The sequence below is a fragment of the Carettochelys insculpta genome, chromosome 9 (genome assembly GCF_033958435.1).
Source record: "Carettochelys insculpta isolate YL-2023 chromosome 9, ASM3395843v1, whole genome shotgun sequence".
Lineage (NCBI taxonomy): Eukaryota > Metazoa > Chordata > Testudines > Carettochelyidae > Carettochelys > Carettochelys insculpta.
Window position 1 is genome coordinate 46608366 of NC_134145.1, and position 25711 is coordinate 46634076.

The 25711-nt window shown below is 43.2% G+C and overlaps 1 protein-coding gene across 3 annotated transcripts in view; it reads left to right on the plus strand.

Moving 5' to 3' along the window:
- Positions 1-25711, plus strand: part of DENND1B (DENN domain containing 1B) — a 297081-nt gene that overhangs the window by 66237 nt on the left and 205133 nt on the right. For all 3 annotated transcript variants that reach the window (XM_075002439.1, XM_075002440.1, XM_075002441.1), the window contains exon 3: positions 21552-21595. In XM_075002439.1, the coding sequence (XP_074858540.1) occupies positions 21552-21595 (44 nt within the window). The remainder of the gene's footprint in view (positions 1-21551; positions 21596-25711) is intronic.

The window sequence follows — 25711 nt, forward strand, 5'->3', positions numbered from 1 at the left end:
TGAGTGGTAGCCTGGAAAGTGACCAGGCACTGCTGTGTCTGTCTACAGGCTCCTAAGGGCTTGGAGGAGGAGGGAGGAGTCCCCGTCCCCTGACTTACGTGAAATTTGAGTGGCATGGGGGTTGTGAGGAACACAATCCCTGCAGAACTCAGGGTCTTACTGTACTTCTAAATATAAATCTTAAAATTATGACTACTTGTATTTTTTGTCCTGGCCAAGCTATGGCTTCTCCTGTTTTTTCTTGCAACAAATAGTAAGCCTTTTACACATCACAGTAATCTGAAGATCCACTGCAAAATCGGCAAGTGAAGGGAAGCAATGAACATTACCGTTCTATCACTTGCAAATTTTGGTTAACATGAGTTGTCAGTAATCATACAGAAGTTAAAATATTGTTCTTGTGAACACTTGAAAATAATTGTGTTTAAAGAGAGAACCTCGTAACTTTTTGAAAATCATCAGTTTCCCTTTATTTACCTTTGCAGGCTAAGAGTGAATCTGTTTCAGTGTGTTAAGCTTCCTTTATGGCTCTTCAGTGTAGTAACAGAACAAGGTTTTCTTTATTCTCTTGTTAGAGGTTTTTGTACACCACCTGGCCTTGGGACTGTTTTGACATTCTATCAAATTTTGTTGATTGCTTAGCAAACTATTATTTTGTATTATTTTTAAAGTCCTGTTCTCAAGGAGAAAAATACTAGGTATGTATAGAAAAGTAATCCTGAATAAGTCAAATGGCCAAAATCATTAATTCTCTTACTCGGTGGAGTGCTGTGAAATAAAGGGAATAAACAAATTTTTCTAATATCTTGCATACTCATGGGCTATGGTTACATTAGAGAGTGTGTTGACAAAACACAACACTTTCCCCAGCAAGTGTTCTGCCTCAAATCTAAAGAGGCATAACTCTGCTGTCCATAAAGCAGCAGTGTAAACACCCCTGGGGGATCTCTGTCAGCAGACAGGGCATCCACAAAAATGGGGCATTCCTCTCTGCTGTGGTTCCTGGTGCCTGTTTTGTTGAGAGAGCAGCCAGGCAGTCCAGCTTCTCTTGTCAACATAGTGGAGCGCTCCCACAATTTGCTTTTGTGTGTACACATGGTCTGTCAACAGGGATTTTGTCGGGAAAACTCTCCCAATGACTTCTCTTGTTAGATAGCTGTAGTGTAACTGTGGCCATGCTGTGCTTATATGAGATCGTGTATTTATATGTGTTGCTTATATTACTTACTGTTTGCACTAATTTGGCTGTGAATTTCTAGATACTACTTCAGAATTGTGTAAAGAATCGTATGAGATCCTTCACGCTCCATCTCCATATCTGTCAATATTGTCTAATCACACGTTTGTTTTCAAAAACTGTATTACCTGGTCTTGTACTCAGCTACCAGTAACCCACCCAGATCTTTAAAGCACTATAGGTACAACATATTACTTACCTATTTTAAAAATAACAAAAGGAAATCCTTAAAATTTCCAGTTAAAAAAAAGGGTGACATACCAAAATATCTGTTAGTCGATGAGGTGCCACAAGACTTCTTGTTGTTCTTGAAGCTACAGACTAACACTGCTAACCTCTCTGATACAGTTAACTAACCAAGAGCCATAATCTGAGTGTTAAGCAGAAAAAAAACAAATACATTGGATGATACCAAGGACAAGACAAGTTTGGAAAATTTTAGATGAAGATATTGGAAGTTCTTAGACATGTAGGCTGGGCTTGAACTTAGAGGAATAATGCAAAATAGAAAAGTGGTTTTGGAGAGGGAGAATGGGAACATTAGAACAGTGAAGGAGATGAGAAAGAAAGGATAAAGCTGCTTTCCTTCTGGCTTCAGATATCCACAGTCCAACAGATGAAGGGGAGGAGGAAGAGTACAGATGCCCTGGGACCCAAGGCTACTGGCCACTTCTGCCTCTACTGTAGTGGTGGCAGCATTCTGAGTTCTGGGCCCTTTAAATTGTCCCCGGAGCCCTGGGTGGCACGCTCTGGGGGGTGCTGAGGGCTGAGTGGGGAAGGCTAGGTCCCCCAGCCAAATCCCTTCTACTTCCATCTTGTCCAGGAACTTGCAAAATCATTTGCCAGCCCTAGATAGCAAATATTCTGACGACTAAAGGCTTGGTTTCCTCAGGTCTGGCCTACACTTTTGCTGACATAGATATTTGATAAGTTGTTGATATTTTGTTTTAAAATAAGCTATACCAGGAAAATATTTTTGCATCTGTGCTACATCTTTAACAGACATAGCTTTGTTTGCAAAATATCACACCACTAACTGAAGTCCCTCCCCAGGCAAATCCTTTCTTAAAAAAAAAAAAAACACACACACACACACACTTTTCTGGTGGTATAAACTGCATCTGCTCTAGGAGGGGTTCTGTATAGTTACTCCGACAAAATCTTTGAGTAGAATCCGTGGAAACCTCTGTATGTCCCTGGAGCCATTGTTGGCCCATTCTTTCTCTCAGGTCTAACTTGTTACATTTATTTGCTAAGATTTTTTTTAACTTAAAGCTGATTTAAATAGTTACTCACCAGTGAGTGTCTTTATTAAAGGAAGATGATAGAAGTATGTTCCAGTTCCGTGCTCCAGGTACTTCCCCCTTTTAGTTTATCCATTAGGCCCCTTTTTTCACAAGCCCCACAAATTACAACCTTCACCCTATTATGAGCTTTATCACCTCCCTCTTATTACCATAATCAATTTTTAAGAAAAAAAGTTAGAAGACAGGATTATTCATTGACCCTCCCTGCACAAATTTGTATTGTCTGTTGAGATTTTTGATTGCTGAGGCAGAGACTGTTGTTTTCTCTGTTTTTAAGAATTGCTATCCTCAGAAGTTCAAAGTGCGTGCACGAGCATCCCCAAATATCATGAGTTTGGGTCAAAAATTGATTGTGTGTGTGTGACAATTACTATTGTCAATTGGTGCACATTTATGGTGTATGATACAGTTTTTTGCCCCCACTTCTCTACATGACATGTACCCCCTGAGCTCCACATCAGTTTATTGTCCCTCCCAGTGCTGTTTTGTTTTTTGTTTTTTTGGTTTAAAAAAAAAAAAAGGTGCCAGTACTCACCCCCACCCCCTGCTCCTCCACCTGGCTGGGAGCAGGGAGACCCGGCAGCCCTGCGGCTGGGAGCCAGCTGGGGCACAGAGTCCTGCCAGCAGCCCCAGATATGGTATCCCCAACCACTGGCACAAAAAAGCACTGGATCCTCTGGATGTGATTGATTCTACACCTCCCCTAGCCTTTGCCTCTTTTCCCTCATCACACGTCTATTTTTCATGTAGCTTTAGAGCCCCTGCTCCCCACACTTCCAAGTCTAGGGGGTGGGAAGTCAACAGCTCCACAGATATGTCCTCATTTCACAACTTCCTACTTTCCCCAAAGCCTCAGGTGTGAAGCAATTCCATTGGGGTTCCTCTTGTCCCTCTTTCCATGCACAGTGTGTCAGCATAGAGAAAGGAAGAAAAGCAGACGCAAGCTGACCCATTTTGCTCCTCCCAAGCTGAGACTACAGGAGCTGCCTTGGGCTGCTGGGTTCTGTCTTCTTCCTTTTTCTCTTTGAAAATAGTATCAGTGCTCCCTCTTTTGTTACACCACCATTCTCTCAGCTGTGAAGGGATGCAGACAGCTCAACCTGCATGCTAGAGCATATCTGATTGGCTCTTTTTTTACAAGGAGTCAAGGAGCTGGGGAGGTCAGCCAGTCAGGGGTTTTTCTCCTTGCCACTCTGAAATTTATTAAGGACTACTGTTTCTCACACCCAGATCCCTTTGCTCATGATCAAATGATGCGAACTTGCAACACTGGTGTTTCATATGTTACTGAAAGCACTGTGTCATTTAACAAACAATAAAAAGCCAACTTTTTTTTGGAGACTTGGAGCTCAGTTCTTAAGTTTCTGAAGAATATGCTTGGAATAATTTGTTGATCATATGTTTATATTGTTCTAACATTTGCTTCTTTTTTCAGCTTAGCAACTTACAGGAGTTGTGCTGAGTTTCTTTTAACATAAAACCTCTTATTGTGCAAACATTCTGCCTCTTATTTTGCAAACATTTCTGGCTACGGTTACACTACAGCACTCTGTCAACAGAAGTCACTGTTGGGAGAGTTTTGCTGACAAAACTTCTGTCAGCAGAGTGCAGCCACACACAAATGCCAATCGGGAGAGCGCTCTACTGTGTCAACAAAGCAGCTGGACTGCCTGCCTGCTCTCTCAACAAAACAGGCACCTGGAAGCACAGCAGAGAGGGCTGCCCATTGTTGTGGGTGCCCTGTCTGCCGAGAGAAGGCTTCCCCAAAGCAGCCACACAACTTTTTTCTCGACAGAATCTGTCAACAGCAGCATTATGCCTCGAAGCTTTGAGGAAGAAGGCTTCTGGCGCAAGTGCAGGGTTTTGTCTGGATTCTGTTGACAAAATGCATTTTGTGTGTGCACGCTCCATGAGTTTGTTGACAAAAACCGAGGTTTTACCAGCAAAATTTGCTAATATAACTGTAGCCTACGTGTCTTAAGTGATTAAGTTATGCAGATGCATAGATGTCTGAATAACTGAGGCTTAATTGAGTGTTTTAGAGACTGCTACTTTCTGACATATTGCACTGTTGTGTTTCTTGGTATTGCTCTAGGCAACTTTTTTCTATATTTTATTATTCCTAAGGTTTCCATGATACATTAAATACTTCTAGCTATGGAAAAAAGGAAGAAATTAGCTACTTGTTAAAGTGTGCTTTAGTTCGGCACCGTTTCTTTTTTGTATAAATGTTTCTCACAAGGAAGTTCCTTTTTTAGACACAAGCAGCAAAGAAACTTCACAATTTTAAGTACAGCTTATTATTCTTTTGTATTTTCAGTGTGAAACTGATAGTAAAAATTTATATCTAATTTTGTAATGACTTTAGAATATCTTTTCCAAAATAAATATTGTTCCCTCAAACTATATTTTCAAATTAAGTATGTGCGTAGTTAAAATAAAGCAGCGTGTCTAGCAAGGTTCCAAATGAAGTGTTTTCTTACCAGGCAGTGAGTCAGGAATGAATCATGACCCTCAGCTGTGTGGATGGTATTTTTAAAAACCGAATATACATTGTTACTCTTGTTACAATACACAACAAATAATATTCTAGCAATATTTTCATCTAACAAATTTTGATTATATGTGACCAGTTAGCTCTTATTTTTGGACTCTAGAATCTGTTCCATGCAGCATTGTAGGAACTGAAATGTAATAAATATCTAATTTATTTTTAAAATAACATGTTTGGATTATTTATTCTTTTTTTTTAAAATATGGTTGCTGAGGAAGAAACAAGAGACTAGTAATTTATGTAGAGGCATATTTGTGGCTACAGTTTATGTAAGTAATCTAGGGTGGTAGACCACTTTATAATGCTTGACTCATATGAAGTATATTTTCAAATGCTTAATATTGTTTCCCTGATGAGATTAAGATTTTAAATTTAAAAGTATTCTTGAGCCAACATGGCACATATTCTTTTGTAAGAAATGTGTACTATGGATTGAATAGATGAGGGGAAAAAAAGGCTCTTTTTATATATTTAATATAGGGTTTCTTTTTACTAACACATTTGCTTAGAATTATGGCAAGACATGTATACCCTGGCAGGTTGGTTCAGCTAGAAAACTAAGAGACACTCAGTGGTTCATCAGCCAATGATAACAGCTTTTCCTGCTGACAATTCTCATCTTCTCACCCATAAAATCAGCATAAAATTGAACTAACATTGCCAGATTAGATGGTGTATCCGGAAAGTAATCCTGCGGGGAAAAGAAAAATCAGTCTTTTTAAAGTGCATGAAATTGCAGAATTGGATTATTCTTTTCTTTCTACTTTAAAATTCAGTGCCCTTTTGTTTCTTCTTCTGCAGCACTTGAGATGTTGCCACAAATATGCGGATATTAGGTTCAGTCTGAGTGTAACCCCCAAAGCAGAAACATAATCTTATGTTAAAAAAAAAAAAAAAAAGGTGACCGAGATGATGATGACAAAATCCAAAGAAGGAAGCATAGATGTTTTTTTTTGGGTGGTAATGACTGTTTTCTGTAAATCAATGAAAAGAAATAAAACTAGTAACCTTTTTTCCCCCCTGTAGAATAAGCAATATGAGATATTTTTGTTTTAGATATTCAGTAACTTTACTGCATCTATAAAATGTTAATAACAACACAAGCACATAAATATTAGCAACAACAGGTTAGCATCATAGGATTGAAAGAGACCTCAGGAAGTCATCAAGTCCTACTCCCTGCTCAAAACAGGACCAATCCTAATTAAATCATTCCGTTTGGGGCTTAGTCAAGCCAGGACCTAAAAACCTCTAGGGATGGAGATTCCCTCACCTCTCTAGGTAACCAATTCCAGTGCTCCTCCACCCTTCTGGTGAAATAGTTTTTCCTAATATCCAACCTACCTCTCTCCCACTGCAACATGAGATCATTGCTTCTCGTTCTGCCATCTGTCAGCACTGAAAACAGCCACTCTCCATCTTCTTTGTAATCCCCCTTCTCAGGTGGGTGAAGGCTGCTATCAGATTCCCCCTCACTCTTCTCTTCTGTAGATTAAATAAATTTAAATCCCTCAAGTTCTGCTCATGTGCTCCAGCCCCCTAATAATTTTTGTTGCCCTTCACTGAACTCTCACCAGTGTGTCCACATCCTTGAACAAAACTGGACCTGGGACTGACCCTTGGGGAACTCCACTTGATACTCCAGTCTGATGCTCTCTCATGCAGCAACATCTGTAATCCAGTATGGTTTTTAGTTAGCTGGATGACCACTTAGCCTGGGTGTGGCCCAGTTTCTTGGGGTCCCATAAAATTGGCTTATAGCCACTAGTCCTGGCTCTGTGTTCTGTGCTTTTAGCTGTAATTTATCTCTGTGTGTCTTGTAAGAGCACAGTAAGCAGTGGAAATGTTGGTAATGTGCTACACAATATTGAAGTCTCGTGGTCCAGCAAATTGCCTCGTTAAGTACTGGATGAGTCCCAAGGCTGCTGGATGGGAGAGGTTCAACCTGTTGTTACTAAAGAAAAGTAGCAGCTAATTAACACTAAAAGAATAGTGCTTTTTGCACAGTCCAAACCTTCAGAATGGTTACTGAATAATAATTTATAAACTATAACTACAGGATGGCAGGATGAAGGGTGGATTTTTTTCCCCCCCAAATGGATACTAATTTTACTACTGTGGAATAAGTTTAGATTAACAGTACTTACTTTTTTTTTTTTTTAAATGTTTTAAGGTTGATAGTTATACTTGTCTGAGGAGAACAATAGAGAAAATTAAAGACTATAGTTCATATTTACTTCAGCAAGTTTATTAAGGTAATCTTGATTATTTTATGGAAGGAAAATGTTGGAAAATAAAACTTTAATAGTTCCTGTTACACATTTTCTATAATTCCAGAATAAAATCCACCAAAGAACTCCCTCCCTCAAACAGTGCTCCACACGAAAAGCTCACCACGCAAACTTTCTTTCATTACTTGGAATGTTATTTAAATGTTCCATATATAAAACATAGAATAAATCACTGTATTTAACTTCTGCTAAGATAGTGTTGCCCTTTTCATTCTTAAGCAAATGAAGGAACCGAAGATGCATCTAACACTGGTGGATTATTCCGGTTGTTCTCAACCTTTTCCAGATGGGGACCCATTTTGACAATTCAGGAAGACTTGGTGACCCAAGGGATTAAAAAATGGGAGGGGTGGGGGGAACGGGGAGAACAGAGCCGTAACTAGCCAAGTTTGCGCCTGAGGCAAGATATGAAGTTGTGCCTCCTCCTGTTTATACATTCATAATAATTATTTCACAGAAAAGGGGAAATATATTAATAAAATAATACTACATTTACTATAGTTAGTCAGAATTGTGGTGGTGGAAAAACACTTATCCCCAAACTGCTTCCCCCCGGCTAAAACCCCACAATCAAAGACTTGTGGAGTCAGACTTGGGGGCTAGAGGAGTCATATTCAGGAGCTGGGAGTCATTTGGGCTGCAGGGGCCTGGGAAGTCACACTTGGAGGCTAGAGGGGTCTAGGGGAATCACACTAGGGTTAGGGGAGTTTCACTTGGGGACTAGGGGAGTCAGACTTGGGCTGGAGCAGGCTGGGGAGTCAGACTTGGGTGCTAGGAGTCACTCGGGCTACAGGGGGCTAGGGGAGTCACACTCAGGGCTGGAGGGGTCTAGAGGGGACTAGGGGAGTAATACTTGGGCAGAAAGGGGCTAGAGGAGATGCACTCAGAGGCTAGGAGTCACTTGGGCTGCAGGGGGCTAGGGGAGTCACATTTGGAGGCTGGGGGTGCCAGGGGAGTCCCACTAGGGCTAGAAGAGTTTCACTTGGGGACTAGGGGAGTCACACTTGGGCTGGAGCAGGCTAGGGGGTCAGACTTGGGGGCTAGGAGTCACTAGGGCTGCAGGGGGCTAGGGGAGTCACACTCAGGGCTGGAGGGGTCTAGAGGGGGCTAGGGGAGTAACACTCAGGCAGCAAGGGGCTAGAGGAGATGCACTCAGAGGCTAGGAGTCACTCGTGCTGAAGGGGGCTAAGGGTGTTTCACTCAGGGACTAGGGGAGTCACATTCAGGGGCTTCCGGGGGTTAGGGGAGTCACTTGGGGCTGAAGGGGGCTAGGTGAGCCCCACTCGTTGTCTGGAGGGGTTTAGAGGAGGCTAGGGGAGTCACACTCAGGCTGCAAGGGGCTAGAGGGGTTGGGGAGTCACATTCAGTGGCTAGGAGTCACTTGGGCTGAAGGGGGCTAGGAGAGTCCATGTCAGAGTCCACTCAGGCTGAAGGGGTAGGAGAGTCAGACTCAGGGGTTAGGAGTCACTGATAGGCTGGAGGGAGCTAGGGGAGGCACAGGGACCCCTGTGGCTGGAAGCTGGCTGGGGCACAGAGTCCTGGCTGACAGTGCCCTACTGCAGGCTGGAGTGACCCCACCTCCTGCAGACACTGGAAGCCAGGGAGCTGATCAGCTCTATGCTCCCTCCCAACCTTGACCTCAGGCCCCAACCTTACCTGAGCTGGGTGCTACTCCTCAGGTAGGCACTTCTCTGCCCTGTGACTGAAATGGTTCTCAGTGTAATTGGTTTAACTGCCTGATGGCTGTTAATCCAATTAACAAATTGAAAACCACTTCAGGAGTGTGAATGGCTTCTTAATAGCCACCTGTGGAGCTGCCCAGCCTAGCGGGCAACTCTCTTGAAATGTAATCACAACCCACGTTTGGGTCCCGACCCATACGTTGGGAAATCCTTTTTTAGGCTCAGTTTCAGTAAATAGATGGGCTGGAATTTGTCAGTGGAAATAACAGTAAAATGGCAGCACTCTAGATAATCTGTGTCCATGAAACGAGTAGCTAATAACAGTGCTGTGAGCCTGTTTACACTGATGCTTTTCAGAGCTGTAACTTTTTGTTCGTTTCACGTCCCTGAGCAATAAAGTTACAACACAGAAATTTGCCAGGGTAGACAAGCCCTCAGTTACTGAATCACAAAAGGAAAATTTGAGAGTACTTTAGGAAGACAGATAAATGAGACAAGTAGAGCAAAACAGTCTTTTGCTGTTCTCTAGGAAACCTGGCCTTCAGTCATGAGTATTCTGAGAATGTGTGTCTTTGCAACTTCATCATATCTAATCCTACTGGGTGATTGAAATGCATAGCTTATGTGTGCAGGACAACGCTTTCTGTTGGAGACTTAGTCTATGTCTACACTAGAGCATAAAGTCGATTTTAAGGCACTCAACTTGATTTTACAATGAGTCTGTCTTCACTTCAAATACCATTAGGTTGATTTTAAGGGGAGCTAAGATTGACTTTCTTGACCGCCCCCCCCCATGTGGCATAATGCCAAGTTTGAATTTACAAGGTCAGGTTATTCCTAGTGTGGAAACAGTTACTTTGAATAGTTTTTATTAACCTCCAGAGCTATCCCACAGTGCCCTGAATGTGTCTGTTCTGGCTGCTTTCACCTCAACTGCTTTCCAGGTGTTCAGGAATTAGGAAACAGGAAGCTCATCAATTTGAATTCATTTTCTTTCTGGCCAGCCTGGTGATTGCATCTAGCCATGATTTCTCATGGTTTTGAAAGAGCCCCAACATGGAGCTATCAGGAGAGCCAGGATCTCATTTCTGTGTGGTGGATGAATCTGTGCTGAGTAAACACCAGGGGCACTCAGCAGTGCTGGGTGAAAGTGAAGCCACCCCCCATGTGGTCTGTGTGGATCATGTCTGCAGACGGTGGCACGCCCTGTCCTGTGCGGGGTTTCAGTGCTTAAGAGGGCTTCTTCCCTCCACAGGATTTAGTAGGAGAGACTGAGAAACTTGTTTTCTGTGTTCCATTTTTTAACGGGGCTGCCCCCGACCCCCATCAAGGCACCATGCGGCTGGCAGGCTAGCCTCCCCACCCCAGTGTGTCTGCTGGGATCCCAACAGTGCCATGTCTTGTCCTGTGTGGGGCTTCAGTGCTTGAGAAGGCTTGCCCTTGTGGTTCCCTCTCAGGGCTAACGAGAGGATTTAGTACGAAAGCCCGAGGAAAGTGGTGTGTACCTCCAGTCTCAGCTGACTCTCCCTCCCTTTTGTGGACCCATATATCCTCCTTCTGGTTGCTAATTACTCCATGTCCTTTTATGGAGCGCCACAGGGAATCATCTGTATAATTGATAGAGTGCACTTCTGACATGGAAACAACGTAATCACAAAGAGTTTGCAACTCATCTTAAATGCTTCAGCCCCTGGAATTTACAACGGTCACCCACAAATGTTTTACAGGCCCACTTGGTGGCTGGCAAGTGCAGATCATGCCTGCAGGCATTGGCATGCCCTGCCCTGCCCTGCCTGGAGTGAAGGCTTCTTCCCTCCAAGAAGCTTGTTTTCTCTGCTTCATGTTTTACAGGGGCTGGCCCCACTAAGGTGCCATGCGCCTTGTGCACAAGCCCTCTTCCCCCCGCCACCACGAGGTTAGCCCCCATGCCACCACACCATGCCTGCAGACAGTACCATGTTCTGTCCTTTGAAAGGCTTCATTGCTTGAGAGGGCTTACCATCATTGGGACAGAAGCAGAATGTGAGTGGGGGCCATACAGAGTACTACCCTTTCCCAAATCCTATGGCTCAGGGGAGGATTACCTATGACGAAATGGAGCTTGTGGGGGTCTCTCTCTCCCTAGCGTCTTGCACACAGGGAGTAGCTTGGGCTTCTTTCCTAGAAGAGGCAAGGGAATCCCTTCATTCTTTCCTCAACTTTTCTGTCTTGTAATGCTTCCTTAACTTTTCCTTTTTGAGCCATGACTGCTTCTGACGGGGTAGTGGCTCCCTCCAGCAGCCACTAGACACCAGAGCCCTCTGGGTGTCTTTCCTTCCCTTTTATTTAGTCTTGGGGCTTCATAATGAGTCTGGAGCTAATACTTCTAATGGTGTCCTCACTTCATGTTGGAGACATCAGTGCAATGGCCTCCCTAGAGCGGTCTGCACTTCTATGTGGTGATGACTCATGGATTTTTTTTCTCTCTCCTTTTTTCTCTACTTGAAACCTGGCTCCTCCATCCAGATACAATGAAAAAGTGGTAGTGAGGTTGCAGTGTATTTTCTTTCCTTGAAAATAATATGAAGTCTTTCTCTAGTCGCATGGATCCTGTTTAGTGTACTTTACCTGGAGGAAGAGATGCTAATCGCTAGAAACCAACACCCTCTCTGTTTCTGTCCCCTCTTCTTTTCAGTAGTGCTAATGACTAGACACCAGTGCCTTCTGGGATTCCCTGCTTTTCCTTCTTTCCTTGAGAATAATATGAATGCTTTCACTGGTTGCATAGATCCCCTTTGTTCCATTTGGGTATCCCTGGGTGAAGCCCACATGTTTGATGTATTTTCACCAGGGAAGAGACTTCTGAAAAATGGCTATTCTTCACCTCTGTGTGATGATGGCCTACAAATTTCTCTCTCTCTCTAGGTCAAACTTGGCTCCTTCAAACTCTCTCTCTCTTCACTTGTACTTAATATCAATTTGAAGTCTCTTGAAAAAACTCTTTTGTAAAAGCTGCCTCTTTCTGTAAAGATGATATTCTGGCAGGGGTGGGGGGAAGCTGCCTCTTTCCGTAATGCAAATGACTCAAACACTTTCTCTCATTGGGGAAAGAGACTTCTGAAAAATGGCCATTGATTTTTAGTGGTGAGAGGAAATGAGGGCAGTACAGTTTGGGAGGATATCACACACCCAAAACCGCTTGCAGGGCTTTTTTTCCCCTATAATGCACTGTCAAAACAAAATGAAAAACAGATTGCAACAGGGCTGAAGGAACTCTGGGGTAGGTACCCACAATGCACTGCTGCAACAGTTGAACTTTAGTGATTTAGTGGAGACACACTGTCAGCTTTGTGAGCAGTTGTGAGGTACAGACACTCAGCTTTGACTTTATAAAATCTAGTGTTACGAAGTTGACTTTAATAAATTCAACTTTATTTCTCAGTGTGGACCTTTCCTTAATCTAGATAATACTTAGATGAGGGGTGAGCAAACTTTTTATGTCACGCGCTACTTTTTGTCCCTGCAATTACCCATCTAATGTAATCCAAATAGACAAATTTTGGTTAAATTCATATGAAAAAGCTCAACCTTTTTGGCATGTGTGAGAAAATAAGCACGTAGAATGTAAAAATTTATGACTCGGTGTATAAATGTGAATACTTGCAGATAGAAACAGTAACACATTTCAAAATTTTTAATGAGATGGATGAGCCTGAGTCCCAGCAGCTGGTCATGCTGCACCCCCGCCTTATGAAATTTCATGTCCCCCTGAGGGGTCCTGCCCTCCACTTTGCTCATTCCTGACTTACCAATAGTAGATTCAGGAAACAGCTGGAAGTAGTTGTTAATACTGTACTGTCATCGCAAACTCCGCAGGCGTGGCTGTGATAGGTGCTTAGTTCTCTTGGATTTGAGACTGCTGTGGAATACAGGTGGCAGCCAGGTCTGAATATTTTTCCTGTTCCTGGTGAGTGCTGCTCAGAAATTGGAGATGTAAAATGCTGGGGATTATTGCTAAGCACAGCTTTATGTTAGCAGCATGTAGCACCAGGTACACAGGAACTCCATTGGTTGACTGGTGGTGATGTGGACTTTGAGAAACTTCATCATTTTCTGCAAGGCACATTTTCTTTAACCTTCCTTCTTTAACATAAACACCTACGAACACATATAACACCTGCCAAAACAAAGCACTATACTAGACATGCAATTCTAGCCTTAGGGAGAGGATTGGAGAACTAGCCACATGTCACAGATACTAGTCTTATCGCTAATGCTTTGTTGGCAGACGCTAAGGCTTGGTCTACACTAGGAGATGAGTTGGCATTTAGGTGACTTAGGTTGAATTTGTAACAAATCAGTCCTTGCTACGGGGCCATTACGTTGGCTTTTTAAGAGCTTCTGAGGCCTACTTTTGTACACCTCCTTTTCACAAAGAGTAATGCCATATTTGGCCTTGCATGATCAACCTTAGGGTAGTGAAGACAGTGTTGTGAAATTCGACATTCTTCCTCTAGGGTCCCTGTGGGTGCTCCACCTTTAAGTGCATCAGTGCCACTGCGCCTCCTGGCTGAAGATTTGTGTATAGCAGTGTCCAGTTCCTCAGTTCTGGCAAAACGTGAGGGCTTGCCCCTCAAACAAGATGGTGCAGGTCTTTGACCAGCCACTGTCCTGGCACCGTAGAACAAGGTGGCAAAGGGAAAGGAAACTGGCTTCTGTGAACAGTACATCGGTGACAGCAGCTGCTAATGTTGACAAGCCAGCACCAGTAAAGCACACGAAAGCAGGTAGTGGGGCTGCGGCTACTTCTGTTCGCTTGGTACCAGGAGTGCAGGGTCCCCAGTGCTGATGTCCCCTCTGCCGTTTAGCCGCAGTGTACCACCGCAGTATACCACCTCAGGGGAGCTCTCTGTCACCTCCGGACTGGGCGCCCTCTGCTTAGTTAAGGCTCTTTACGTGGCTCAACTCTTTCATGTTCACTCACTCCTTCTGAGTCAGCAACGTCCTCTGACTCAGATGATGAAATTTCTCCTCAGAGAAAAGTGGGAAAATCTTCATCCAAGCCAGTACGATTACAACAGTGGCAACGACAGTGGGTGCCCCCACCCATACCACCCAACTGACCTTACTGGGGTCCATAGGCATCTTTTCTACACCAGCCCTTTTCCCAGCTATTACGCCAACCTCTACCAACGAACCGACCATGACCCCCAAGTATTCAGTCACTAGACAGATTGGAGGTTTCAGAGGTTGAGGACTATGGGGCTTATATTAGGGGAGATGGTTGATCGAATTTCCAGCTCCCATCACCATTCTCTCCCTCATCATCTTCTACAGCCTTGACGATGCAACCATCTACTTGCAGGACTTTCCAAGGCCTCTTCAGAAGAATCTCAGACAGGCTTGAGATATCCCTCTTGACCCCAAGGTATACACATCACAAGCTGGTGAATATCTTCCTCTCATCCACCCAGAACAGAGTGGCAATACCAATTAACAATGCCCTTCTTGTTTCAGCCAGGCTTCTCTGGAGCACTCCAGCCTCCATTCCACCTGACTCAAAAAGGCTGGATTGAAAATACTATGTGGCCTCAGAGGGGGCTGAATTCCTCTTGCATGAGAGAGCAAGGCACACAGCCACAGAAACTCCTGGGGCATGCTGGGACCACCCCTCCCACCACCTCACCAGACAGCTGGGGAAAGGAATATGTACGCTGTCCCAGTGAAGAGGCTGTGGGAGGGAGGGGTTCACCATGATGCTACAGAAAGAAGGCGCATGCTGTGGTCATCACTGCCACAGCCAATAGCCCTTACTCCCTGTTTGCTTGCAGTGTGCCCCCAACTGTGTCAAGCAGGTCCCTTAAAATTTCTGTGTGGTACCTGCTGTTTAGAGGACCCTTAAAACCCCCAGATTTATCCTTGCAGGGAATACATGCATACTGTCTTTTAGGTAGGCTCATTCATGAGATTCCTTTGTGTGCTGTTAAACTTATCTACAGTAAATCTGTCTCCTTAATGTCTGGCCTTCACTTATGGTTTGTTGCGGTGTGCACAACAATGGTCTCTGTCATCAACGCTTGTCCTTCCCTTCCACTTCCTGCTGTTCACACAGATCTGCAGGAGGAAAGAAACAAGGGAAGATATGTTCATAGAGCACATGGAAGCCACCTGCATGACAAGGGAACAGTTAAATTTGTGGAGGAGAACCACACTGCAGGAGAATCGGGCTGATTGGGAAGAAAGGAGAGTGTATTGAGAAGTGAGGAAAGAGCACAGAGAGCATGAACTGGAGACCCAGAGGGAGATCATGCATCTGATGAGCCAGCAAACAGAGCCCTGCAGCTCCTCCTAGAGGAGCACAATGCCCCATTGCAACTCATGAACCACCACAAGCCCGCCTCACCGTGTTCCCCTCCTCTGCACCCCAGAATGCCAGTCATGGTGAGGCATCAAGGGCAGCCTTACATATCATTCCAGGGACTCTTCTGAGAGCAGAAGGTTGACATTCCCCCACATAAGAGGGCAAGATGCCCTTGCTTACCCACCCCTGAAGCCTTTGCCATGAACTCCTTTAGTGTCTGCTGAATAAAAACAATTAAGATGAAAAACCCAGTCTTTTTATTGCTTGTGTTGAAGGGGTGGGAGGCAGTGTATGAAGTTCACAGGCAAGCATACATCATTGAGGGGGGGACCCCCTTAAGAGCAACAGGCATGACTTTCATGTCACTGGTCATTCATAAAGTTGTTTTCAAAGCCTCCCTAATTAGCATTGCCCCTTGCTGTGCTGTTCTTGCTGCCCTTTTGTCTGGCTGCTCAGTATTATTGACCAGGTGATCTGCCTCAGCCCTCCAGCCTGGCATAACATTTTTCCTTTTCTTTCACATAATTTATGAAGCACACAGCAGGCTGCTACCACAAGGGGAACATTGGCTTCGCTGAGGTCTAACCATGCCACAAGGCTCTTGAATTTGGCTTTTAAACAAATACACATTCTACTACCATTTGCACTTGCTCAGCCTGTAGTTGAGCTGTTCCTTACTGCAGTCCAGGCTGCCTGTGTATGGCTTCATGAGCCCAGGGAGGAAGGGGTAAGTCGAGTCACCCAAAATCATCATTGGCATCTCCAGTGGTGCTTTTCTGTTTTGGGAAGAAGATTCTATTTTGTAGCTTTCTAAACAGACTGCATTGATGATGGTGAAGCAACCCTTGTGGTCCACCAGTGCCTGCAACACCATGGAGAAGTACCCCTTGTGGTTTATGTACTCTGTGGCAAGGTGGTGTGGTGCCAGAGTGGGGATGAGCATTCCATCTGTCATTTCGCCGCTGTTAGGGACCCAATCACAGTGAAACCATCCACTATGTCCTGCACATTTCCCAAATTCTTTCATAGGAGAAGGGCGTCAATTGCCTTGGCTACCTAGATCACAGCAGCCCCCACCGTAGATTTGCCCATTGACTGGTAGCTTCCACACAGCTTCCACACAGCAATTGCCACACATTTCTCACCTGTTGGAGCAGGTTTATTTTGGTGTCACAGTGCTTCAGGACAGGGCTAAGGAATAAACAAAGTTCCCTGAAAGTGGCATTATGCATGCGGAAGTTTTGTAGCCACTGCTGATCATCCCACAGAATTATGCAGTGCCATCAGTCAAAGCTTGTTTCACAGCACCAGAACCAGCACTCCCCTGTGTCCAAAGCACTGAGTGCATCCAGCATCTATTTGTTCCTTTTCTCTAGTGTTTAGTCTAGTCTAGTCTCATATTCATATATGTCCATTTGCTTCTGTGAGTCTTTGTCACTGCTATGGCAGCTTACGCTCTGCACAGACCACAGCACAACTGATGGTGCTCCTAACACTTTCCACAGCAGCTTTAAGCTGTATATGCTCCATGCTAGCCTTGCAATGATGACTGAATTGGTATGTAAAAAGGGTGCAAAAACACTTTTTGCTGTTGCTTTGCAGAGGGAGGGCAGGGGCGAAGTGCACTATGGGATGCTGACATTACACACCCACAACTATCTGCAGCATATGTTTTTGCATGACGCAAACTTTACATGACAAACACTTTTTGTAACCCCTAAGAACAGCGTGCAAACACAATGCTTTGTACTAGTTAGAAAGTTAGTTATTTTCATCCCTGGATTGGAGAGCAAATGAGGACAAGGAAAATGCTGCGCCTACATGTAGGCTCTTGAGCAGGTAGGAGCAATGTTTGCATCAACCCTCCATACTTCCCCCTCCCCACATTCCCAGGCTCTACCTGCCTTGGCCCACAAACCTGCACCCCATTTCCAGGCTTGACCCATCTCAGTCCCCAAATCTGCCTCCCTATCCCCAAGCTTTACCCCTCATCCCACAAACCTGCCCCCCAATCTCCAGGCTTTACCCTTCATCACACAAACCTGTCCCCCACATCCCTAGGATTAACCTGCCTCAGTCGACGAGTTCCTCCAGCTGCGTGCACTGCCGCTGCTCCTTTGCATTCGTCACTGCCTCCTTTTCAGTAGGGCTGTATGGCTCCTGCCAGGGCAGACTCGGCTGCCCCTCCCCCCAGTTCTCCTGTGGGCTTACCACTTCCCCCCGCCTGCAGTGTGTGCAGCTCCCTGCTGCTGCTGAAACAGTGGGACTAAATGTAATTGGTTTAACAGCTGGATCCCTCCTGCCACCATGCCGGCCATTAAACCAATTAAATTTAGTTCCGTATTTCAGAGGCAGCAGGGCAGGGAGCTGCAAGAAGAGTCAGCTGCGGCAACAACTGGAGTCATAACTGACTCCTTGAAGAGCTGTTTGCTGCTCTGGAGCCACAGTTTTCAACCCGTGCTCTAAGATAATACAGTGATGAGCATAGTATGAAAACCTGTGTAGAATGCAGCTGTGAGCTCCAGAGTGGAATTGAAATGGTTTGTTTTGACTTTTAAACTGCTAGATGTCTTAGAATGAAAAAGCCTAGGTTGGAAACAGCAAATGTGCTTGAACTGGAGCACCCTTTATTTAAACAGGAGGAATCTTCTGTCCAGATCTGATGTCCCCATAGATTTGAAATATTGCTTCCCTGTCAGTTTGCTTGGTTTGCTAGAGCACAGATTCACAGCAATGTCCATGTTTTTGCAGGGGGATAGATTGATAAGTGAGGATTTTCATTATGGTTTACATGTGGATGGGTAATTGCGATGGCAATTACAAAGCCAGGCTATGTAGTTTACCAGGAGAACTGTAATTGCTTATAGTTGTTTGAATTAATTTCAATAAATATATGTGGATCATGAAGCATGGAGAGGAGTTTTCAGGACACTGATCCCCCACTCTCATGTTAGTATCTGGCTGTATCAGCTATCTTGCTATGTGGCTGGCAGGGGTGTCAAATGGCTGTAGGCAAAAGACCTTTCAGGAGTCCCATCCCCGGTTTTCTCTCTCTATTGTGCTCATACTTACTGAAAAAATAGCATTTTCTCTCTGATTTCCCATCTGCCTCCTTACACTGTTGCTCCCAAATGTACACAATAGTACTTATTGTGTATGTGGACAGTGGGCAAGCACTTCCAGAGCAAATAGTCAAATTCCCTTATGAATGGCTGTATTGATACAGAATCACAGAGCTGGAAGGGACCTCAAGAGTTTATCGAATCCAGCCCCCTGTTCCAAGCAGGATCAACCTCTACTAAGTCATCCCAGCCATGACTATGTCAAGCCAGGACTTAAAGACCCCAAGGGATGCAGATTCCACCACCTTCCTAGACAACGCATTTCAATGCTTCACCACCCGCCGGGTGAAGTAGTTTTTCCTAATATCGAACCTACTCCTCTCCTTCTGTAACTTCAGGCCATTGCTCCTTGTTTTGCCATCTGTCATAACTGAGAACGGTTTCTCTCCATCCTTTTTAGAGCACCCCTTCAGGAAGTTGAAGGCTGCTATTAAATCACCCCTTAGTCTTCTTTTCTGCTCCAGCACATCCACATCTTTTCTATACTGGGGGACCCAAAACTAGACACAATACTCCAGATGTGCCAGTGCCAAATAGAGGGGAACAATAACCTCTCTACAGCTACTTGAACTACTATTCTTAATGCATCCTAGTATGCCATTGGCCTTCTTGGCTGCAAGGACACACTGTTTACTCATATCCAGCCTTTCATCCACTGTAATCCCTAGGACCCTTTCTGCTGTACTGTTGCCTAGCCAACCAGTCCCCAGCCTATAACAACGCATGGGATTTTTCTGTCCCATGTGCAGGACTCTACACTTTTCCTTGTTGAACCACATCAGATTTCTGTTGTCCCAATCCTCCAATTTATCCAGGTCACTCTGGATCCTAACTCTACCCTCCAATGTATCTACCTCTTCCCCTAGCTTGGTGTCATCCGCAGACTTGCTGAGGGGGCAATGCAGTCCATCATCCAGGTCATTAATAAGATGTTGAACAACACAGGCCCCAGAACTGAGCCTTGGGGCACTCTCCTTGAAACCAGCTGCCATCCTGATATTGAGCCACTGACCGCTGCCTGTTGGGCCCAACATTCAAGCCAGCTTTATATCCATCTTATAGTCCATGTATCCAATCCATACTTCCTTAATTTATGAGCAAGAATGTTGTGGAAGACCTGTATGAAAAGCTTTATTGAAGTCGAGGTATATCACATCCACTGACTTTTCTCATGTCCACGGAGCCAGTTACCTCATCATAGAAGCTAAACAGATTGGTCAGACACAATGTGCTTTTGGTGAATTGATGTTAACTACTTCTGATCACTTCTCCCTCTTCCAAGTGCTCCAAAATGGATTCCTTGAGGAATCCATTATTTTCCCAGGTACTGAGGTAAGGCTGACCAGTCTATAGTTTCCTGTATTGTCCTTCTTTCCTTTTTTAAAGATGCATACTACATTTGCCTTTTTCCAATCATCCGGAATTTCACCCAGTCTTCAAAGATAAAGGCCAAAAGCTTGGCAATGATGTCTGCCAATTCTCTCAGTACCCTTGGGTGCTTTAAGTCCAGACCCATGGATTTGTGTATATCTAGTTTTTCCTAAGTAGCTCTTAACTTGTTCCTTCCCCACCAAGCGCTGATGAAGTGGGTCTGTCTCACGAAAGCTCATCACTGAATAAATCATTTTGTTAGTCTTTAAAGTGCTACATTTCTGCTGCTTTGTTTTGTTATAGTACAGACTAACATGGCTACCTCTCTATATTCATATGAGTAATAACTCCTCCCAAATACTCCCTGGGTGTAGTGTTAGAGTTAATGGATTTTGGGAATGCATTCACAACCCCCACTTATAGCAGGATTGAGGAGGAAAGGAGCAGCATTGACTCGTCCTCTCACCCTCACCAACAATCAGTAAGTGAGAGAATGGAAAGAAAAAGAAAATTCTTTTTCTCCTTTCATCCAATGATGAAGGTGGGGCCTCATATTTCAGACACTGCTAACAGAGACTGGTACAGAAGTGGAGGGTTGAGCTGGTCCAATAATTTCAGTCTTTGTGCAGGTAGGAATTTCTGCATCTGGGAGCAGTTGGGGTGCTGGATTTGTCACCTGGGCAGTTCCCCAGTTCCCCATCAGATATATTTGCCTCTGGTAAATACGCCTTTTGTGCCTGATCTAGTAGACATCTGAAAGATTTTTCTGTCCCTAGACGGGAGGTTGAGAATTCAACTTGGAACTTGGTTTGTTATCCAAATATTGATGTTGATTTACTCCACAACCTGTGGTTATGCCTCAGTTTCCCCTTCTGTAAAATTATGAAAATACTTGTAAAACCCTCCTTATGGGACATGTTTAGGTTAAATGAATATTTATAAATCAGTTTGGTGTCATTAGAAGTATTGTATATTATTAAAAGGGGGTAAAAATCTTCAATATAAGATGTATGTTGTGCTGTTTTGACTTAAGTGAAATTGTGTTACTTTCACGTCCTAATCACACAAAAATCAGAGGTCTAATTCCTAGTTTAAATAGCAATGATCTGCAGCTGAAGGGAAGATATTCCCAATGGATAAATGATGGAAACTAATGAATAAACCGGAAACTAATGGTGGTCTTTGTATTAATGTGTTTGTATAGTGTGTTTACAGCACATAGGCTATTTGTAGGTAGATTTTAGTTATTTTCCCATTTAATCAGTTGCCATCTTATCTGCAGAGGCTGGGAAAAAGCTCTTTTTACTTGATGCTAAAACTGAAATATAATTTAATATCATTTTGAATATTATGCTGACTCCTTAAAATGAGTTGAAGTACTCAAGGATTAAAAGGAATATTTAAATCTGAAAATATCTCAATACATTTTAACTTGCTATTGTTACATAAAATATACTTGCACTTCCGTAAAAAATGAAATAAAGGAATCTTTTTAATAATCCAGAATCTTCCTTAGTTTTGAGATACATTTTTGCACTTGCCAGAGAGCTTGAAGCTATGCTGACCCTCTCTTTAATATTAATGTACTCTGACTGTAATATTCTGTTCCTTTGCCTCTGATTAATGCTGTCTGTCAATTATTTACAGATCCAGTGGTACTGTGGAAGTTCCCGGAGGACTTTGGAGATCAGGTTGGAAACATGAGATTGAACTTTTTTTAAAAAAAATGTTAGAATAATAATAAAAAAGCTCTTCTACTCAGCTGTAGAAAGGCAGATGCTAATGATATCAGTGAGCAAGCCTTCCCCAAGTGATGGACTGGTAATTAGAATGCATTTGTGACAAGAATAGTTTTGAAGCATTTAACCCATAGTAGTTCATTTAATAGCATCACGTATAGTGAATCACATTCTTTTTATTATTCAAATTCTTTTTATTATTTTAAATATAACGTATTTGGTGACTTTTTTTAAATAAAGTTTGTGGTTTTTGTTGCTTAGGGTTGAAACTCATGTATGTTTATCAACAAATCTTTAAAATTAATCTTAGTGAGCCAAAATATGTCTCATAAATTAACAAAAACATCTCAGTATGTGCCCTGACAGACAAATCCTCCCCCTCAGCTCAACATTTAATATTGCTTTATAAAATTACTATGTATTTTACTTTGTAATATAATTGGTAGGACATGCTAATAATGGACAGTAGCGATAAATCTATTGAGTATACAAACACTGAAGCCCTGATTTCTTCTTATAAATTATTCTCATAAGTAAATTTAGGTCTACTCTATCTACAGGGTCGGTTTCATGCTTTATAGAATTAATTGCAAGTTTGTTTATTAGGAACTCTGTTTAGATGGAGAGAATCTTTTTTATTTGTAACAGCATTTCTTGGTATTTCCCTATCATTTAGATGTATCTATTTTATTGAGACCATTTTTATTTGTATATAAAGAACTTCTATAGTCACAACTGATAGAAGTGTTTCTCATGACAAAGAACAACTGTGCTCTTTCTTATATCCCCACGGAGTCAACCAATAATTGATAGTATCACCATAATAGATACTGAGAAACATTTGTACAGTACATTTTGATAAATTGGAAAAATGTTCTGAAATTAAAAACATGGGAGTATGCAAAGACAGAAGAAATATGGTTCATGATTAAAGGAAGATTTAACTCACTTTATATTTGTGTCTTTTCTGATTGGGGACGGGTGTTAACAACAGTTTAAGAACTTAGAATTGAGAGAGAAATGGAATATGACAAAGAACACCATGATAACTTCTCAACCATATTTTGGGCAATTTCTGATAATACATTTTTTAGGAAAGAATGACTGTCCCTTTTCTGGTTTTACTTCTGAAGTTTTAGGAAGGACTCACTCAAAAAAAAAGTATGAGGACAAGTTGGACCTTGATCAGCAGGATGAGGATTATTCAATGAACCCTTGAATAATAAGTCTAGTGAAGACTGGAGGGAAACATGTAAGGCCAAAATAATTTTAAAGGCATCTGTTTGGAACCTGCCTTTGGGCTCTACAAAAACATTATTCATACTCGTTACACAATTTGGGGAAACAAATACTTCTGGTGAATTGTTTGCCAAGGACAGTCTCTGCTTTCATGGAAAAAAGTAAATTTCAAATTGTCTTTGTTTTTTCATGAAAACGTAAATTGATTTTTTTTTTAAAACAAAAATAAGCTTGGCCTTGCTTCTTCGTCAAGGGTTTGATTCAATCAACATTTTTCAGTTAGCAGTAGCTTTTCAGTTAACCTTAGTAATCTTTGGAGCAAGCCGTAAGAAAAGAAACATGGAGGTTTTAAATATTCTCCACTTGCCCATTTCTACTTAAATACAATGAATGACCAGTTCCAAAAAAATCTGTGCATGTTTTTCTCTCCCATTTTACAGTTAGCTCTAATTTTAAAATACAATGAAATATTTAATGTTCAGTGTATCCTCAGAAATAATCTCACCAAAATGCATAGGCTCCCCATACACACGTAAGTAGTGAATTGATAACACTTATGGAGAGTAACAAAAAATTCGTTTCCTCCCATGGTGAATACTTTGCGAAATTATTGCCTTTTGTTGTTTTCACTTCCATGGTCCAACAAAATCTTTCTGTGGCCTATTTTGCTCACTCTGATTTTCTTCTTTTCTTATCCTCTTCCTTACTTACTTTTCAGCCTCTGGGCTTCACATTTCTTTCTTGTCTCTTGTTTCCCAAGAGGCTTTTGCTTTTTCATATACGGCCACATCTACAAATTCTTCATGAACAGATCTTGTCACTACAGCTGCCTGCAGGTCTCTTTGGACCAGAATTATTTGTTTTTTGGCTTGATTAGAAACTCAGTTCTTTGAGGCAGGTATTTTCTCTCAATACTTATTTTGTAATGCATTCTGCATATTTAGGGTAAATGAAAATAATGGACACGTTAGCTGAAAAAAAAAATTTCTGTCAGAGCAAACTAGTCCTCCTTGGTAGTCACCTGATAATTAGTAGGACATCTTCATGTCAACCTCCTATTTATTAGTTCATTGATGGCTGACCAGCCTGATTCTGGAGCCACAGGTCTTATCACAGAATGGGCAGGTATTGGTAGCTGTTGGAGGGGCACAGGGCAGTTTTTGCTGGTCTTTTCTCCTCCTCTGCCTCTGCTCATCTGCTTTGTGGTGGAATCTCTCAAATTGTGCCACCCCTTCATGGATTACTGCTCTCCGCCAGGGATGGTCCTGGGCAAGGTTCTCCCAAGTGTCAACACAGATGCTGCACTTTTTCACATGTACCTTCAGCACATTCCTGTATTGCTTCCTCTGGCCCCCAACACTCCTCTCTGCTTCCTTCAACTCTGAAAACAGTCTGTTTTGGGAGGTGCCGATTAGACATCCAGACCACTTCACCAGTTCATGGAAGTTGTGAGTGAATCATAATGTCTTTGATGCTGGTCATGTTCGACTCTTCCAGGATGGTAGTCTTATTTAGGATATTTAGGATTCTCTTGAGGCAGCATTTATGACATTGTTCAACTGCCTTCAAATGACACTTGTCTGCTGTCCAGGTTTCATACATGTACAGTAGTGTTGGGTATGCAAGGAGCTTTGGCTTGGCATAGATGTCCCAATTATCAAAGACCCTTTGTCTCAGTTAGATAAAAGCAGAGCTTGCACAGTTCAGATGATGCTGGATTTCCATGTCAACGTCAACTTTAGCAGAAGGATGACTCCCAAGGTTCGGGAAATGCACCACGTTTTCCAGCAGTTGTCTGTTGACTTCAGGAGAGAATACATGATACTGTCCCATTAGTGAGGATTGGTTGAGCACCTTGGTCTTTTCGATGTTCATTGTGAGTCCAAGATTCTTGTACGCTTTGGCGAAGGCACTCAAGATGCTCTGAAAGGCTTCAAGAGAAAGAGCAACAGCCATGTTGTCATCCACTTTCTGGACTCTTTAGCCGTGTCTACACGTGCACGCTACTTCAAAGTAGCGGCACTAACTTCGAAATAGCACCCGTCACGGCTACATGTGTTGGGCGCTATTTCGATGTTAACATCGACATTAGGCGGTGAGACGTCGAAGCCGCTAACCCCATGAGGGGATGGGAATAGCGCCCTACTTCGAAGTTGAACGTCGAAGAAGGGCACGTGTAGACGATCCGCATCCCGCAACATTGAAATAGCAGGGTCCGCCATGGTGGCCATCAGCTGAGGGGTTGAGAGATGCTCTCTCTCCAGCCCCTGCGGGGCTCTATGGTCACCGTGTGCAGCAGCCCTTAGCTCAGGGCATCTGGCTGCTGCTGCTGCAGCTGGGGATCCATGCTGCATGCACAGGGTCTGCAACCAGTTGTCGGCTCTGTGGATCTTGTGTTGTTTAGTGCAACTGTGTCTGGGAGGGGCCCTTCAAGGGAGCGGCTTGCTGTTGAGTCCGCCCTGTGACCCTGTCTGCAGCTGTGCCTGGCACCCTTATTTCGATGTGTGCTACTTTGGCGTGTAGACGTTCCCTCACAGCGCCTATTTCGATGTGGTGCTGCGCAACGTCAATGTTGAACGTCGACGTTGCCAGCCCTGGAGGACGTGTAGACGTTATTCATCGAAATAGCCTATTTCGATGTTGCTACATCAAAATAAGCTACTTCGATATAGGCTTCACGTGTAGACGTAGCTCTTGAGAGGATAGCCACACAGTGCTACACTTAACTGAGTCAAATGCTTTGGCCAGGTTGATGAAACTCATGTCTAAGGCTTGGTTTTGTTTGCAGCGTTTTTGTTGCAATTGCCAGATGATAAAGATCATGTCCAT